At 33.3% G+C, this 20,016-nt stretch overlaps 1 protein-coding gene across 1 annotated transcript in view; it reads left to right on the top strand.

Moving 5' to 3' along the window:
- Fbxl4 (F box and leucine-rich-repeat gene 4) overlaps window positions 1-20,016 on the top strand; it is a 33,946-nt gene that overhangs the window by 6,039 nt on the left and 7,891 nt on the right. Inside the window, exons 4-11 of the mRNA XM_069819982.1 lie at window positions 1,202-1,397; window positions 3,770-3,913; window positions 5,458-5,583; window positions 7,870-7,994; window positions 9,821-9,930; window positions 11,677-11,838; window positions 15,772-15,937; window positions 18,714-18,905. Of these exons, the coding sequence (XP_069676083.1) occupies window positions 1,202-1,397; window positions 3,770-3,913; window positions 5,458-5,583; window positions 7,870-7,994; window positions 9,821-9,930; window positions 11,677-11,838; window positions 15,772-15,937; window positions 18,714-18,905 (1,221 nt within the window). The remainder of the gene's footprint in view (window positions 1-1,201; window positions 1,398-3,769; window positions 3,914-5,457; window positions 5,584-7,869; window positions 7,995-9,820; window positions 9,931-11,676; window positions 11,839-15,771; window positions 15,938-18,713; window positions 18,906-20,016) is intronic.

Here is a 20,016-nt window from a genome sequence, read left to right as displayed (position 1 = left end):
ACTACGTTTGGGCAATTGGTAGAAATGTTTGAATTATTGAGGTGGAATAACGGACTTTAAATGAGGAAGCAAATAATGACATTGGTCTCTATTTTGTGCCAGCTATGACAGATCATGATGGTTTTTTTAAGCTTCACATATCCCATAAACCATCTATGCGAGTTTTATTGTTGTAAGTAATGTGTCTGACTTTATTGCTGGTAATATTGTTTTAGATTATTGCCGTCTTCAAACATTCAATTTATCTCTCTTTATGTCATCTTTTGAGAGTGACTAAAAATGCACAAGCAGTTTTTCGAGTATTAAAAGAATGAATTAATAAAAAAAATTACACTTTTTTAACTCTAGCCTTTTACTGAATTGTTAGCCACAAAATGCTCCTAAATATGTAGAGACTATTATGAAGCAACTTATGTAATACACATTTTGTAATAATTTAATAAATACACTAATTTGTCAGAGTTAAAATTTCAAAGAAGTATGTTTTTTTCTTTATATGCAGTATCATTAGACACTTGCTCTGAGTTTGTTTGCTTCATATCATGGATTATTTAATTAGCTTTAAATTTTAGTGCACGTTTTTCTTTCTGAAAACGAGAAAACGTCCAAAATGCGAATACTGAGAAAAATAGAAACAAAGTTTTGGTGGCATTGTGAAAGAATGTATGCTTCAAATTACAAGAATAGAGATCGTATAATATCAGTGCAAATATTGTTTATAACCTGTTTATTTTTGGACTCTAAAAAGAGTAATAAATCAGAAAATACTGTACTATAATGTCATTATCTGCCTTTTTATCAACATTATCATTAAAGATAATGTGCACAATTTACATTTGAGATTTATTTCGCCTCAAGCCTGTATTTAGACTGTGAAATGTGAGAAGTAAAAATCTTTTCGGACATACAGCATTGTTGAAATTCAATCCAGATACTATTTTCAAAAATACGTGAAGAAGGCCAGGATTGATACAGGACTGGTCGATGTTTTTTTTTATTGGGTTATTTTACGACGCTGTATCAACATATCAGGTTATTTAGCGTCTGAATGAAATGAAGATGATAATGCCGGTGAAATGAGTCCGGGGTCCAGCACCGAAAGTTACCCAGCATTTGCTCGTATGGTCGATGTTCTGTTGCTGTTCATGATGGGGATGATTGTTGTTATTGAAAACATTAATGTCTTTTCTTTAATTTGCAGATTGCTTCGCTTGGAGTTTGATCACTCACATCTGGAATATTATACAGAGTTGGATGCTGTATTACTGGTTGGAACTAAAGAGCCTATTGCTACTTCAGAGGAACAACAAGTATCTAATTATGATCTCATTGTGCCAAATATTGGCAAACTGACATCACAGATTCTGCAGCTCAATATTCATAACATTCCACCCCAGGTTCGTTTTTTCCATGACTAATTAAATTATAGTTAGAGATTTGGTAGTGACTGCAGGAATTCATGCGGAATTTAAAGATTACACTTTGAAAGGCAACATAAAATTGCAATTGCAGTTAATTTTAATTAATCTTCCTCTCATTCTATGAGGTATTCAGGAATGGTGAGAAGATGATATGGAGATAGGCCTAATAGATAAGCAGTAGAATGGAGATGGTAAGAGAAACCAAAATAAGTACTAGAAAAAAGTCTACTTCATTGAATATTGTGTATAGATAGAAGCAAAAATGGCAAATAAATGTAGAGACGTTAGCTTTGTGACTGCTTCTCTGTGCATTATCAAGACTGCCCCAGTGTTCGATGGGGGCGCTTATTGTGCAGTACATGCTAGTAGATCAGGGAATTATTCCCATTGCTGAATGAGGAATGCGAAAGGAAACTTCGCATCATTTCTTGATGTAGAATGCTGTATTAGTATCTGTGGCGTAATCGTGTTGGTTGGGTAGTATCTTGCTAGTGTGAGGGGATTGGTTTGTTTTCTGGTGGCCGTTAGAGACCTGCGTGAGTCGTTTCTGAAGTATTTCCAGGGCTGAAAAGCCATAAGTAGGGTCACTCATCATATCTCTGCCTTTTGGATTTTTCACACTACACAATTAGTCTACATGTGGAAGGACTTTCATTCATTCTCCCCATACAAGTAAAATCTTTAACGAGAAGGTATGTACCATCGTCATTAGAAATTTTTTTTCTCTCTCTCACTCCGTTTTTCGATAAAAGTGATGTTAAGGAATTCTTCATTGATATATTAGAATATACAAAAACAGCATTTACAGTTTTCATTAGTTTGCTTATTTGTGAAGACATCTTGCAAGATATTTTGTTCTAGTATCTTTATAACACTCGATCAGGAAAGATTTTGTGATACAAGAGTATACTTACAGTGAAAATAAAACTGAATTTTAATTAGTTTAGGCCCGACATAATTCGGTTTCTTATCAAAGGAATTGATACTGCTTCTAATCCTGAAAATTTGTGGTGAACTAGAGGCGCCATTAACAGGGCTAAGGGAGTCGTGGTCCCCCCATTATTTGGCCTAATCGCATTATTATTATTATTATTATTATTATTATTATTATTATTATTATTATTAATCCACTGACATGTTTCATTATTCAGTAAACAGAACAGATATAAATAAATAAGGCCTTAATAAACTTTATATATGTATTTTTTGATTCCTAATGCCTCCTCCCAAAATGATTATAGATAATGGCACCAATGAGTGAATATAGCAACTTCTGAATCAGTTTTTGTCCAAGCATCTCCTGTCCTTATTGTGTCCTTGCTTCTTTATCACCATACTAATTATTGAATGTTCAACAGTCTGTATAGTTTAAAAAGTAGTTAAATTAAGAATTAACAACTAAAAATGCTTTTATTTATTCTTTTATATTTTTTTACATATACTTTATGTATAATATTATGTCTAAACTGTTACGGTAAAAACTTGATAATTTCATTATGAATTTTCATTTTATTGCAAACTTTACACTCATGCCTTATATGAAAATCTTGTGTTGCTAGTTTGATAAGATAAATTTTTCCCTTTGGTTGTCATGTCTTGAATTTATCTGGCGCTGAAACATTTAGAGTATATGTATTGATCATGTGCAGAATGAGTGACCTGAAACATTGAAGTGAAAGTATGAAAATATTAGTGGTCATGTACAATATGCAAACATCGAAAACGCGACGAAAGATAAATAAATCATGTATGTCAAGAGAATTAGACCGCTAAATACTAACTTAACTCTGATCTAAGACATCCTAACCTAACCTAACAACCAAATAAAATAAGTACAGTAAATCTGCATAATTCAATAGTTTGTCAGCATCATAAAAATCCTTTCCTGATTGCAAGAATCAGATAAGTCATTTTTTACACAAAAATATAATTATAAATAAATAAAGTTCTTAGACTGGCTGGACTCAACATTGGTTACAATATGACACAAGTAACTTTTCTACAGTTTCTGTCAGAAGATTACGCCTTTAATATGATGAAAACCCCATGAAATTGCAAAAAGAGGAGAGATTAAGTAGACAGCAAAATTGATGATTGAAACTCGTTTAAAGCATTAATTTACACACATGATATCTTAACCTAACTTAAGATATCCTAACCTAGGATAAGTAGACTACTAATTATGTGATCACAAATATTTTAATACTTACTGTTCGATTTACTATACTACATGGCTTGTGTTATTAAATTATGATGACTGAAGAAGGGACAGACAACCAAACGGAAAGGTAAGCCTTTTGTAAACATGAATCTGCAATAATACTTTATTCGTTTTGAATATGTTGCAGGTTGATATTCCTAATTCTTTTTCGAGCTTCCTAGATGAAGAATTGCCATACTTGTTGAAAGGCACAGGAGATGGAGCTCAGATTAACGTGGCTTCAAACAAAATAACTCCGTCCAGTAGAACTGAGAACTTTGACTGCTTGCCTGTATGTTTTTTTATTAATTTGATTCAGGCTATTGACTTCTTGGTATTGTTGATATTGACCACAGAGAGTCATCCACTACCTGACCTTTGGCCTGACTTGAGGTGATATAAGTTCCGGTACTTCCTTCATTCCCGTCAGGTGCATGTTGAAATAGTTTTTTAAATTTATTAATTGACCTGACCTTGTTTTGCCTTCCATATAATTCTTAATTATTATTCCAATAAGGTAGAATTAAATATTGATGTATTAACATAGAGTAATGAATTTCAGTTAGGAACTTGTTTATTCGTTTTTTATTTTTGAAACAAATATATTCACACTACATTTACATTCATATGAAAATATTATTGTCATTAGAACAAGTTTGTAGGTAATATATACATACCTTCGAATAATTATGAGTACTTTTCACTATATATTTTATTTAAATATTTTTTTCCCTCCACTTTTAGTAGATAAAATGTGATATTGATTTCAAATTATTATGTAAAATACAAATTAGTCTTCTTTGATTTTCGAATTTTAAATGTGAATATTCATACAAATTACTGACTTTTAAATATAATTGAGTGTATGTAAACAATCAATGTACTCATTTCTCATTAATTAGCATATTAATAATGTAAATCTCATTATTTATTTATTTACTTGGTTACTTTCTTATTTATATTGGCGGAGTTAAGGCCACACACTCCACCAGCTGACAAAATACACAAGCATTGAAATTTAACAAAAGATGAAAAGAATAAAATACCAGCATATTACAAAATAATAAGAAAATTGAGACACTACAAAATGAAAATAATGCAATACAAGAAAGTAAAATACAACATAAGTAACTCAATTAGTACAAATAGTTAAGAGGGAAAACATAAGGAAGAATATAACAAATGGAATGTAATAAATTAATAAAAAAAATGAAATTTAAATAAAAACCACAATATAAAAAGCTATGATGATAAATGAATCTGGTGATCATGGAAGTTTAGTGATTGTGGGGGGGGGGGGGAAAGGAATTTAATAATGTTACATTTGTTTGGATCAAATTTTTGCATATTTAAAGGACAAAACTAAAACTCTTTCAATCATTTATAATATACTTCTCTCTTAAACTGACTGAGCATATTGGAAATTAAAATGCTTCCCCAAAACATGCTGTGAAATGTTTAATATAAAACAGTTTTTATCTCCAAAGGGAAGCGAAAATGAGCAAAATTGTATTAAACTTTTTTGTTTGAAATAGCTCAAAGAATAACACCCTGAAATTAACGATATTATGTACGGTTCACTCTGTATACATAATCCATATACCCGGAAGCCTAGAGGCATATTACTTAGAGAATGGAGCAACACAGTCCATGTGTGAAACCACGTGGCATGAAAGTTCATCTTACACTTCTGTTTCCCTTTCATGTCAAAATTTACAATTTTTCTCTCCTTATATGTCGAATATAGACATTTCACATCGATAAAAGAATATATTTCACTCATAATTTTGAAACATGAATTGTAATAAATTGTAATACTGTTTATGTTTGCTCTAGGATGAAACTGTGTTGAAGATTTTTGGGCATCTGAGTTTACTCTCACTATGTAGGTGTGCCCAAGTGAGTAGACGTTTCCATGATCTCGCCACTGATTCTCTCCTCTATACGGAGCTCAACTTAAAGGTAAAGTTATACTTCAAATACAGTTTATGTGACATTTTTATGTCATTTGCAATCATTATAGTCTCGTAAACCATTTTTACTTTCTCATTGTACTACATATAAAGAAAAAGTATTATGTCACAAAAAGTCGATTTGGAATTGGTCACAGAAATACTCGTTGTCAGCACTGCTGATAGCGAAATAAGTAATTTTTAGCATGCCATCCGTGTATTGCAATTTCTCATAAAGATTGAACAAATCTTCATTTGAAATTAATAATCCAAAATTGCGATGTACTTAATCAGTTCGTCTGATTTATTTCTTGATTTTTTTTATTATGTAGGAAGTTAACAAAAGTAATGGTACAGTCTGTATTATAAAAAAAAAATATTTCAAAGAAATTATATATTAACCTTGTAACAAACGGAGAAAGTAGTGGTATAATATAATGTCCAAAATGTTGCACATCTCTCAGTCTTTATTCTTACGCCATAGTTCTAACAACTGTGAAGTTAGTTACGTAGAGTTACTGTATCTACCTGCTTTGGTCAACTTTATAGATCAGGATTTTTATCTTTGTACTTGCAAGAAGATTACTTGTAACAATTGTACAGACCTTCACCAGCAAATGACCATAGTACAACTTCCCTTGTTAGTCCTATCCTTGGTTATTTTCCAAGTAAGTAATATGAAATTCATATCTTTTAATATTTCTGTTAATTTTAAATACAATTTCCATGAATAGCAAAATAATATTAGAAGTTATTAAAATATACAAGCAGTTATTTTATGTCAACTTATTTGAAATACCAGGGTCATTTCATAAATAATGCACAATTCGGTTAGAACTGTGAAGTGAATGACGCAACACCAATGAAAATTACACCAGTTAAGAGTTGAAGATTTGAGGAAGAAACACGTAAGTTATGTTCGTTTCGTCCACAGCATATTCTGTGTTTAGATAATGGAGCTAGAAATGGAGCATACATGTTGTCTTGGGTACTGTGACAATTGAAAATCAAAGCTCGAATCTTTTTGTGGCAAAACCTCACAGAAATCCACAGTGGAGCGGAGTTTGTGGTGAGCTTACAGTGAACTGTAATACAGTTTCTCGTTGAGCTACTTGTTTTCATGTCGCTTAGACGATGATGCAAGAACAGGAAGGCCGAAAACATCAACACATGAACAAAGTGTGAAACTTGTGGCAGATGCTCTTCAAGAAGATCATTGAGCAACGTGTGAGAAACTTTAAGAAGCTATGGGGATTTCATCAAATTCAGTATTCAGTATTTTGAAAAAGAATTTGAAGAAGAGAATATTTCTGCGCGATGGATCCCTCACTGCTTGACTGCTGAATAGAAGTAGAAACGCTTGGACATTGCAAACTTGCTGACAAGAGCATCACGAAAACGAGTTGCCAACGAGAACTGTATTATGGTTCACTGTAAGTTCACCACAAACTCCACTCAAAGCACTGTCGAAATGTGGATTTCTGTGAGCGGGTTTTGCCATGTAAAAATTTCGATCATTGGTCTTCAATCGTCGCAGTCCCCAAGACACGTGTAGGCTCCATTTCTAGTTCTCGTTACCTAAACACAGAGACCATCCCCTTGGTGTAGCGATTAATTTGCCTAATTATGAACGAAGAAATCCTGGGTTAGATTCCCGGCCATTTCAAAGCAATTTTTCAAAAGTTCATGCCCCTTCTGGCCTCGTGATACAGAAAATTGGGGAGCCATTATAGGTGGTGAAATAAAAGCCGATTAGTGGCACCAATGAGGACTCATAGCACTGACATTGTAGCACCTCTTTCTCATCTTGTAGTTACACAGTTAGCTACTAGATGATAGGTGCTCGACTTGGAGCTGGTCAATTGTGGGACTGTAACGCCATGGAGTTTGTTTTTTTTAGTAGTCAAATGAAAGCTATTTGCAAGTTAAATCCCGAATATTATTTTAAATTTGTTTTCAACAGACTTAACATACATTCATTACAACACTGTACTAAAAGAACATACTCTCTATTAAAGAATCTCTTTAATTTTATATTATGTGGTTTTTGCCCTCTGAACTCAAGTGATTTTTCTTTCTCTCTCTCTTTCTCATATTTAATGGAATATATGAAATGAAGTGTAATACACAAATTGTTTATATCTTAGAAAGTAATTTAATTTATAGTCATTTTTAAAATAATAAGTTGAAAATTGCATGGAAAGATATTTATTACGAAAGTTGTTTCTTGAAACATAATTGAAACATTTTTATTATTCATGTTTATGTAACTGTGTATGTGAATATTATATTTCAGGTTTATTGGTATTGTGTGACAGCTGCTGCTTTACAGTCCCTGTCAAAACATTGTCAGTACTTACAGAAGTTGGACTTATCATGGTGTGGTGACTTCAACCACATTACATCTGATGACTTTATTGAGTAAGTATTGAACATTGATTTCTTTTGCATGTGATATAATCTTTACGTGTTAGCTTTCTTCATTTTAATTGGGGTTATATTTTTCGTACTGAATAAACTAGTGGTTAGATAATGTTAAGAATGCTTGGAGGTTTGTTTCCTAAGCCACAGATCTGATAAGCGTTTCTTGTTTTTTCTACTGTTTCCAGTCAAATTCAAACCTTAATAGTGATATGAATTCTACCATCCATATCCTATTCGCACAATCATAATCACTTTGTTGTTTTATGGATACCTGAGCAATTTCTGCAGTTTAGAGTATGAAAGAAAACTCAGAAGGAATTATATGTTCAGTTGATTATGCTGATTTGTATCTTGAGTAATCTATCGCACAGTCACATTCATCGGCCTTTCCTTTATCTTAGTGTCTAAAGGACTGAATCTAGTGTGGAAGTGGAGTTAAGAAAGTTCCAGAATTAGGCCTTTCTATCCCGTCAGAGGATTTTTTTCCACTTCCCAACATTGTTTCATTTCAACACAACAGCTGTACTTATTTCAGACAACTTAGTGCTGTTGTAATTTTATCTTTATAATTCCAAATTTAACGTTTCTGTGGTTATTTTAACTGACATTGTGGGTTCCAATAAGTTGTGTATTTATTCAATTACTTCATGTACTGTATAATATTCCTTCATTACATTACATATTCATTTTATGAGGTCTCGCCACCCTCATTGAGACCTCATAAAATGAATATGTGATGTATTAAATGTTAACAGTTTTCACAAACTGTTGTTGAATATGGCCAAAAGTCATTTAAATATGCGCTCCTGCATATATGACTTATATATGTCTAAAATGTAGTTAGTAGGCCGTAAACATTACAATGAGAGGAGTTTGACCACCACCGTGCATCATGTCCCGGCATAGCTCAGTTGGAAAGAGCACTCAATGCGCAGAGCTGAGAGGTCCTGGGTTCGATTCCCGATGCCGGAACGAATTTTTCTCGAATTAATGGTGATAATTCCTTCATTAACTTACTAGTATATTATACGCTTATTATTTTAGTTACATGGGGCAAAGGTATCGCTCATTTTAAAAAGCATCTTTAGGTCCATCAAATGAAATGTGCACTTAAACGCTATTATATAATATTAATTGCAAATAAGATAAAACAATACAAAGTATATATAGTGTGAAAAGGTTTAGACCTAAAATATTAACATGATAAAACAAGTACAGAGTATGTAATATAAAGGTTAAGCCATATCAAATCATAAAATATGATGCAAGTCTTCAAAGTTTAAAACAGAATATTTTATAGATTTGAAGTTCGCAACATGTGTGTGCTGTGTCGCGCGATATTTCAGCTATGGCATAGACATCAAAACAGGATAACAAGATGCATTTATGCAAAACCATATACCGTTAACTTAAATTTCATCAATTACTCTGTTGTCCCCATTAGATGTAATGCTGCGAACTTCAAATATAAAACATATACATATGTGATAGATATCGAATCCATTCCACAAACCAACTATATCATCATTCTAACCACATGATACACCCGTACTGATTGGATGATCATTCACTTCTGCTGCGATATAGGGACGTTAGACCAGCAGTCAACTCTTGGTCTTGGCCCTCTATGGGCTGTAGTGCACAGGATTATTTGACAAGAGAATTAATGTTCACATAGGTTATTTTTTAATGCAAGGTCTTATTAAATTAAAAGATTTTTTTTATACTTCATTAGAATTATGTCAGTTGATATAAAAGTTAGCAAAATTTGTTGTATATATTATTTAACCAATTTTAATTGTGATTATTATTTTCAATTTCAGTTTTATAGAAGAATGTGGCAGTCAGCTTACCCATTTGAGACTGAACTCTTGTAAATTTGTTGATAACCCATGCATCGTGAAGGTAGCGATGAAATGTAAAAATTTGAAAGGTATGAGACAATTTTTCTACCTTTTAAAATTACATTAACACTCAATAATAATAGAACTGTTGACGAATATGTAGATTAATGGTTTTATGTTTTCATTCGTCGTCATGATTGCCTTTGTCATCATCATTATTGCCATTGTTTCTAGTTTGCCATAATAATAATAATAATAATAATAATAATAATAATAATATTTAATCTTCCTCAATAAGATGAGGTTGCCAAAGACGAATACTGAACAGTAACATTTAAATGCCTCATAAGAAAATGGTTTACATAAATTAAAATTTACATTATAGCTATTAAATGATACAATTAAGGTCATGAAAATTTGCAGTAAAGTAAGAAGATAAAAGATTTTTTAAAATAAAAATGAAATGAAAAGAATTCGTTTGTAGTTTGAATCGAAGTACAAACGTTGCTGTGAAATCTACAGAGAACCCTTCAAAGCTAGCAAAGAAATTTATTTTATTGTTATTGCATGGACTGCAAATTTATGACAGAATGACACGAATTGTTTTATAATGGTCCCTCTTGCGCCCACCATTAAACCAGTGACTTCTATATCCCTGAGTTTATACAATGATTTGTAATAAGGGGTAGTCAGTTCATAAATTGCTCTTTTCTCTCGATTATTGTATATTTTGTGAAAAATTTTCTTATTGTGAAATGAGGTCATTCGTTCGTGAGTCAGCTATCTTTTATTGGGTGTGATGTGTCACTTGCCGGCAAGTTCAAGCTATGGTCATTGGAGTATCTTGCTTGTTCGTTAGTATTCAGTCAGTTCTACACTGATTGAATAAGCATGATTTTAGTGTTTTCTGTCTTAATGAGATAATAAAGAATATTTCTTTATGCTATGAAGAATTCAGCAGTGTATAGGCTTAGAATCTTTGTGACAAGGACATTGAAATGCCATATACGAAATATTCTTCACAACAAGGAGTGTTTCTGTACATTATATTTGTTAAAATCAATGGTGGAGTTCTTAAGAGGCTTTTCAAACTCAGTCTACCCAAAAAGTTTGAGTTATTCCTAGTAACACTAGGCCTATAACTTCGTAATAACGATGAATTGTAAAACTTGGTTAAACTCCGATTCTTCCATATATTAAGTTCACTGTTGGCAGTCATTCCATGATGCAGAGTTCAGTGCAGAAAGCCTCTAAAGGCATGGCTATGACCTTGACTTGCAAGCTTGATGGGGACTGGGGAGGGGGTATCAATTCACTACATCTCCATACAAAACAAAGCTAGCCTTCTGTCACAATACTATGTCGCGCTATATTGGTGTTCTTTGAATAAGCTGCATTGTTGAGTTTAGTTTAATCAAAAGTACGGTGAGGGGGGGGGTTGTGTGCGTGCGTGTGATATATTTTTTTTCTTGATTTGCCTGGATAAGTCTCTCTTATAACCGGCCTCATCTAACCTTGTCTGGCACTGTAGTTGCAGTCAAATACTAGTGTGAAAACTGGTTCACGAACAGATAATCTCACTGTATATACCAATATGTTTATTTATTTTTGGCAAATTATGAATTGATGTTTGTCGCTTAAATTTAAAATTGTCAAACGAATGTTAGCTTTAAGTTCTAAAATACACAATTAAGTTACAAAAGAATTAATTTCCAAAATAAATATAAGTGCACGCATTTCACTGAGTCCTGCACATTGTATTTTTATACAAACTATAATTTGATATAAAAATGCATTTCTAATTCATGAAAATTACACTTTATTATGTGTTATAGAGCTTGGTCTACGAAACTGCCATAACATCACAGAACTGGGCTTCCGAAGTCTAGCTGTACTGAAGAATCTACAGTATTTAGACCTTTATCGAACATTGATAGACCTAGGACCTCTCAAAGCTATTCTTAAATCATCTCTACAATTGAAACATATCAATATGGGTAAGTTGTACTATAATAGTAAACAGATAAGTTGTAATATAAGTAATGGCAAATTAATAATAATAATAATAATAATAATAATAATAATCTGATTGAGGTTCTGGCTGATACGTACTTCTACAGTGCGATCAGTTTTGCTTTCTGCCAGAGTGTTTTGCTTATGAGCGAGCGCACCGCTTGTTAGCTAGTTAGCCGGGTCTCGGTGATTAGTGGGAGGGTAAAACAATAAAACAAACCAACCATACAACAATACACAAACAAATTTAAGAGACTCATTACTTACCAAAGTATCAAATGAGGTGTTTAAACTGCCTGCCTTCATTCTTCACACATTTTTCGCATACCTTTAGGAAATTATTCATCACATTTTCCAGAATCCACTCATAAAATGTGCGCCTACGTACAGGGTCACCAGGCTGAAGAGCATGTTTCACAGTTATTTTTAGTTTTTAGGTATTGCTAGAAGTGTTGATTTGTGTTTTTCACTCTACATTAAATTTGCAAGTTTCTTGTTTATGTTCGTTAATTAGTTAGGATATAATTAATTATGATACTTAATCACTCATCTAAAGTTTGTGTGACTGCAACCTCTGTATATTTTTGTGTGGCTTTACTTTGTATATAGTGTGATTTTTATTTTTATTTCGATTATTGTATTTGTATTCCTGGTGGTGTGAAGGAGAAGGCCTGATGGCATTAACTACATCAGAATAAATAAATAAATAAAATGAAATAAATATGGCTTGAAGTGCAGTAATTTAGTACCTTTTGCACAGACCCATATGAAAGTCCCACTTGTAGTGCAAGGCGACAAAGAGATTTTCTAGGAGAATTTTCTAAACGATTACGAATGTCATGTAATCTTTCTTTGGTGAGAACCTTAAGCTGCTTTTTTGATTTCTTAAGCTGGACACTTCCAGTTCCCTGAACTTTATGACAAAGATTATGAACTGTTTTACGATCTGGAGTGTCTACACTGGGAATCTTTCTTGATACCGTCTTCGAACTTCACGAGCTGACTGAGTTAACACATATGAATCGTGAATAAAGACTCACTGTGCAATTGTAAACTCACGCGGTATAATACACTTTATGTATACTATCGAATTAAACGAACAACACAACACACACCCTAGAACAGCTGCCGACATTCAGCAAGGTCAACAAGTAAGCAAGCAGACTTGCTACTCCCTCCAGTGCACAGCAAACGAGTGGGGGCTCGCTCATAGATAAAATTCTGTGCCACGGGAGAAAGCATAACTGATTGCACTGTATTATCAAGTAGTACATGTCACTTGACGATATGTGTCAGAGAAAGAACAATTTTTTTATACATCTGAAGTCTGATTAGTGAAATATGTTACTACAGCGATGTATGCAATGGAGGGAGAAAGGAACTGGCCATCCTACCCTATTATCTTATGGCTTAGTTGTTTCAGAGTGATCCCTTATTGGTGTCACTTAGGAGGCTTCAACCAGTTTTTGGACTGCTGACTAAACATACATATTGAATTCTAGTGGTTTCCAAACAGTAGCAAACGATATTATGAACAGTTTGATTGATTTCGAAGTCCAGTGTTTCGGCTTCTGAAGTTTCATGCAAATCAGTAGTATCTTCTTTAGGTGGTAGATTCTTTTCCAAAAGGCTCTTAGAGTTTGATCCCCAGCTATACTGAGATTTGCAGTGTACAAAAGTAGATTCATTCTTTTTTCACCACTGTTTCAATATTGCATCTTACAGGTATTGGAACTGTCAGTAAGGTCATGTAGCAACTTACCCTTAAATTGCGTGCATAGTTACATGTCCACAGCAGATAGAAAAAAAGCTGCCCATGCTATGTTCAAGGGTACGAAAATTTACTTGGAATGTTACATTAGGAAAACTGCACATACTTGGAGTTAGGATCCTCTGTGAATGCTTACCTTATCATGTGACATCCGAAACAAGGTTGTGCACACAAATCACTTTGCGAGGTGGTGAGCGAATACTATCTACTGAAGACTGGAGGCTATTCAGTTCTTCGATACTCTTTCATAACTGATGTTTGAGATTAGAACTTTACATTTACTAATTTTGCTCGAGCATGAGAAAGCAATCATGTAGTTGAGAGTGTACGAGACTTCATCGCTCACCACTAAACTTAGAGCAAGTGATGCTCGAGATGAGCTAAACACACTCGTGACAGTTGCCCCAGTAAACATGGATGGGGAAACCAGCGAATAGGGATTACATAGAATGAACACTGAGAGAATTTTCGTGTTCTGTTTTACTGTGAGCATATGCTCCGTCGGCATTTAGTTCCACTTTTAGTTGCTAGAGCTTAGTGTAATCGAGCACACATTACAGTTCCTCGATAATAATTGAATATAAGAGTTGAGACACAGGATTCAAACTTCGCTTACCTTGTTGCATAATCTAGTAAGGACTTTGCTTCCAATAAATTCAAGTTAACAGATTTTTTTTTTATTTTTCAGTGATAAACTAGTTGTAATAATAATTTTTATGTTTTATATATAATAAAATTATGTATCAAATTCGTTTCATATTTGTATGCAGTATATAGACGTATGGTTTTACTTCTCATAGGAGTTTTGTTTTTCCATTGTCATTGGTATCAAATCATTACATAGTTTAATTTTTTATGGGATCAACATCTCAACTCTCATTATAAAGGAATTCTAGAGTCTAGACATTATAGATAATGACGGATTTATTATTTCAACGGTCCAATTTATTTTATTTGAATACATAATGTACCTAGATTATTAACCATATGTGTTATATTTCCGCTGGTGTGATGTCAGCGCCAATCCAGAAAAAAAGCAGAATCTCATGCTCAAGCTAGTTTGAAGGTCATTGAAATCAGTCCTGCTTCTTCAAAGGTACTGACGTGAAGTGTCCACACTTATAATTACCTACACGCTGAGGAAACTAGACAGGTTGTAGAAGCTAAACTTTTAACCCAAGAATACAAATTAAGCAAGCCATTAGACCTGAAGAGTAATGCGTGGGAAAAGTTTGTTACAGAACGAATATAAATCATGATTTAATTTCGTTGCTCTTAGTTATTATCCTTGTATTATTTTTATTTTCCAATCAAAAACACTGTTTTATGATGTGCCTACTTCTGTTTTTGATTCAAAGACATAATTTAATATAGACATTATTTAAGGACGTTTGAGATGGGCAGGGCATGTAGCATGTATGGGCGAATCCAGAAATGCATATAGAGTGTTAGTTAGGAGGCTGAAGGGAAAAAGACCTTTGGGGAGGACGAGACGTAGATGGGAAGATAATATTAAAATGGATTTGAGGGAGGTGGGATATGATGATAGAGATTGGATTAATCTTGCTTAGGATAGGGACCAATGGAGGGCTTATGTAAGGGCGGCAATGAACCTCCAGGTTTCTTAAAAGCCAGTAAGTAAGTAAGACATTAAATAAGGTTCTTGTGGTGGTAAAGATGAAAAAATTTACAATTAATTTTTATTGATACAGCATTTGAAATACGAGAAGAAAGTAAAATTGAGTACAAAATATAGTAAATAGAATGACAAGTCAGGACGAAAATAAATATTATTCTATTATTTTATCCTTCACTACCGTATCAGGTTTCATCTAGAACTACTCGTATATAGCTGATCGGCTCGCAGTAAAGAGTACTGTAGGCTGTGTGTGTTTCCGAGTAAAAATTTTAACGATTCCAGGTTGTTTCCTGCGAATCTTCTTTTATGGGAGTATAGTTCACTCAACATGATTTAGAGCACTCTTTGCTCGAAAGAAACACCCTCAAGTGCGGGACCTTTGAATGAATACAAGTGAGCGACAAATTTGCATTGTAGTACACTAGTCGAGATCTAACTGTGCAAGGTCTGCATATTGTGATCATTAATATGCAAATATGGCAGTAATAATTAGCTTTGGAATTCCAGGTTCATGTGTACACATATCAAGTATGGATGAAATTGCTCAGACATTGGCAACATATAACAAGGAGCTGGTGTCAGTGGACTTTTGGAAGACTTACAGTCTGACTCCAATAGGCGTAAGAGCTTTGCGCAAGTGTAAAAAACTTGAGGAAGTTGACTTGGGCTGGTGGTAAGTACAGTATATTCACATATTTTTGGGTGATGTGTACATTATCATAATCTGTGAGATTCGTCATTATGAGGCATTTCAGAGAATATGCAGATAATCTATACTAATAATAAATCTGTAGCCGAAATTTTTCTGGTAATTTTCGATTTTCCAAAAATAATTGGTCCTAACATATATAATTAACCACCCTGAAACCGAAAATCGCATTTTTGAAATTTTTGTTTGTATGTCTGTCTGTATGTTTGTTACGTTTTCACGCGTTAATGGCTGAACGGATTTCGATGAAAATTGGAATATAAATTAAGTTCGTTGTAACTTAGATTTTAGGCTATATGGCATTCAAAATACATTATTTAAAAGGGGGGTTATAAGGGGGCCTGAATTAAATAAATCGAAATATCTCGCTTATTATTGACTTTTGTGAAAAATGTTACATTACAAAAGTTCCTTTAAAAATAATTTCCGATAAGTTTTATTCCTTGAAAAAGTTTGATAGGAATGATATTTAATGAGATAAATGAGTTTTAAAATTAAAATAACTGCCATCTAAGGCTGTGTAATGAATTAAAAAACAAATGACTTCGTCTATAAGGGGCCTTGGACAGCAACAATCGAAAGCTATGAAAGATAGCCTACAGACAATGTTTCTGTGTTTGTATGAAGTAATATCAGAAGCTAAATTAATCGATTTGTATAATTAATTATTAATTCATCATTGGAAAGTGTAGTTTCTCTAGATGGACATAATTCTATAATGTTATTACAGTAACTTCTGAGTGAATCGAGGACAGGTAAGATTAAAATAGCTTCTTATGCACAGAAAACTTGATAGGCTATTCTGTACATTCGTTTCCTGTATTTCCTAAAATCATTTTTATGACCAAATGAGTGGTCTCTGGATCCAAATGATCGCATTTTAATTATGCAAATACAATTTAAATTAAGTAACATAATAAACGATTTATCTTTATATCAAACACGAATGTTCCCTGGATCAAATGTCCTATTTTAATTATGTAATTACTTTATATCTATTTCTAACGGGTGCAGCGGAGCGCACGGGTATGGCTAGTAGATACAATAAGTGAACACTGTACTCAGTAATGTGTTCAGAATATGAATAAATGTGTTTGTTGGAGTGGCCAGTGCTTTTGTTCTCTCACATCATCAGCAACGTTTTCAACTATGCAAGTTATTTGGTGTTGGTACAACAATAGAATGGTTAAGATTTAGTGAACAGAAAGCGATTTAGTTAAGGCAGTTGTGACATCCTTGTACTTGAAATTTGTCTTCTGTATGTCCAAAGCAATATGTAACAACTTACTATTACTGCATTAATGTAAAACTAGAGCTTTCCGCTTAGTATTAGAACTTAAGGATCCATACTCATATTACATTCTTAATATACAAAGTGTAGAGAAAGTATCGTTATTTTATCATCATCATCATCATCATCCTCTTCACAGGTTGTAGTCCTTTGAAGAATTGTTACGATCTACCAAAGTTTTCTTTTCACTATTTCTTAGGACGTCCTAACGACCTTTTATAAAATATTAATTAAGAATTTTCATCGGATCAACATGTTTTCATTACAGTTAATAACGAAAATGTTATTTTGGCAATTCATTTGTCTGAGACAGTATATTTCTGTCTCTATAGAGTTTTTTGTCTGTGTTACAGGACAAATTTTATTTTCATTAACCAATCCATGCAGCAAGTATTCACATAAGCTACCAGAATTTATGGTCGGAAAATAATGATAGTGTGTTTGAAGTCATTCACATAGAATTGGTGTTAAGTGGCAATTTACTCAAAACTGGCGTTGATCAAATTCTTATTTAAGAAACATTTAAGAAGTATTTACGGGAAGAAGTTGTGTAAATGCTCAAAACTTTGGATATAGTGTATAATAGTCTTGCGTCTTTTCCACCAGTCTTTATACATGTATGTAAAATGACAGCTTATTGTAAAGAGTGTTTCAGAAACAAGTACAGAATTTTTTATAGATGATTGGTCGGTCTAGGCAATCATTTTAACTAAGTGAACATAGGAACCCCGACTCGTAATTTCGGCACTATGCTGTGCCAAATTGCAGTCTATCTGCCTGAAGATTAGGCAGCTGGTGGAATCCCTAGAACTTTAATTTGTTTACATTAGTACACCACCTTTCGAAGAGGTGGCAGTCTCCAGTTTATCAGCTGACTGCCCATTTTCTGTTATGTTTCGCCTATAGACATGCTGTGTTTAGGAACCCATACCACTACAGAATTTTTTAAATTGCACTGTATTGTTCCATCCTTCATCCCACAGTTACATATCACAGCATCACGAAGTTATGCAATGACGGATTTGGTGTCATGTACCGGCAAAATGACTAATTAATTGGAGACACCATGTTCCTATTTTTAAAATGTTGCGTGGAAGCAACCTATCATCTCTAAAAAATTTCGTTACATATTTCTGAAATACTCTGTATATATGGAAGTAGTAAAAGGGTCATCACAGATGCTGAGAAAAATGTACACTTGGCTAATTAAGTAAATAATATGAACTAGTAAACAGGGACTCATTGGTTGGCATCTTCTCAACTACAGTGGTTTATTATAAATAGGATATGTTGTAAATTCACTTATTAAGAGAAATCTGAATATGGTGATCACAAACAATTCATTTGACTCATCATTGCATAAAAATGTAGTTGTATAAGTTTGTCTGAATTGTGGAATGAGAACATTTGTTTAAATGTTTTATTGTTATGCACGTTTTATCTCTTCAGTTTTGGTGTTGGTGCACCTGGAGATAGTCTTCATTCTCTTGCAAGTGGCTGTCCTTCTCTTCGAAAGTTATTTCTTGCAGCATTAAGAGGTGTTACTGATAAAGACCTTGAGCCATTCATTGACTATTGTCCTGCTCTAGAACAGGTTGATCTTCTGGGTGTGCGCAGCATTACATCTGATGTCTGTCTCAAGTTAGTATTTCATCTTAGAAATAAAAAATTGTCTTAGTTATTCGTATTATTTCTATTTGTTGCATGAATTTAGATTAATTTAAATTACAAACTTTTATGTACATATCTATTCAGTAGTTCCCAAACCCTGGGACACATTTTCAAAGAAATGGGGGAACATAGAGTTGCCAATTGTTTTTGAAGAAAATACAGGAGACTAAGGAATCGACAAAATTTCACATATAAAATAAACAAATAAATTCGGTTCAGTTACTAAAAAAACAACTTTATTCTACACTTTGGCAGCTAGGCTTAAACTAAGAGTATTTTGAGACATTTTGTCTCGTGTAATAGTTGAAGCCAACTGCAGTTTTCAGCTCTGATTTCGAACACCTGTCCAATTATTGTTCATGAGATGAAACACCCACTTTGTATGAGCATTACTACATGGTATGCTTAGAACAAAACTAGCCAGTTTTTCCAAATTTATAATATTAACACGGTTTGATTTTAAACGAGTGAGCACTAAAACACATTTTGGCAAGCATTACTTTCTACAAAGACTGCACATTTTAATGCATTTCTAGAACAACAAAATTCATCATATCATTAATCATTGGCAAATTCAAATGTTAAGATTAAAAATGTTTATGTTATGCAAAAATAAGGGAGAAAAAATCTCAAGAGAAGAATAATACGGGAGCTTGGAGACTGTTAAAATTAGGGGCAAATACAGAAGATCCCGGGAAATACCGGAGACAGCAAAAGTTCTTCTGACGGTTCACAAAAATTTGTGTATTTTATTTCGTTTTGTACTTATTGTGAAATTTGTACTTTATTTTGGAGTACTGCTTCTAATACTTTCTACAAACGCAGAATTCAAATTTGCAACGATAATGTAACAAAACGATGTTTCTTTCACCTTAATATGATGTCAAAAAGAAAATCTTGGTCGGAGCAGACCGAATTTTTACACTTCACAAAAAAAAAAAAAAAAAAAATACCAAGATGGAGAAAATTCATTTTGAAATGATGTTCCTCATATACCCTTCCTCATCTCTGAGTTCCCCATTCTTGCTCTAATGCAGTGGTCGACAAAGATTACGTCATATAAAATGCAGCCCTACACAGA

Source organism: Periplaneta americana, chromosome 1 (assembly GCF_040183065.1).
Source record: "Periplaneta americana isolate PAMFEO1 chromosome 1, P.americana_PAMFEO1_priV1, whole genome shotgun sequence".
Classification (NCBI taxonomy): Eukaryota; Metazoa; Arthropoda; class Insecta; order Blattodea; family Blattidae; genus Periplaneta; species Periplaneta americana.
The sequence above is the reverse complement of the archived record's forward strand: the minus strand, read 5'-3'. Positions and strand labels throughout refer to the sequence as shown.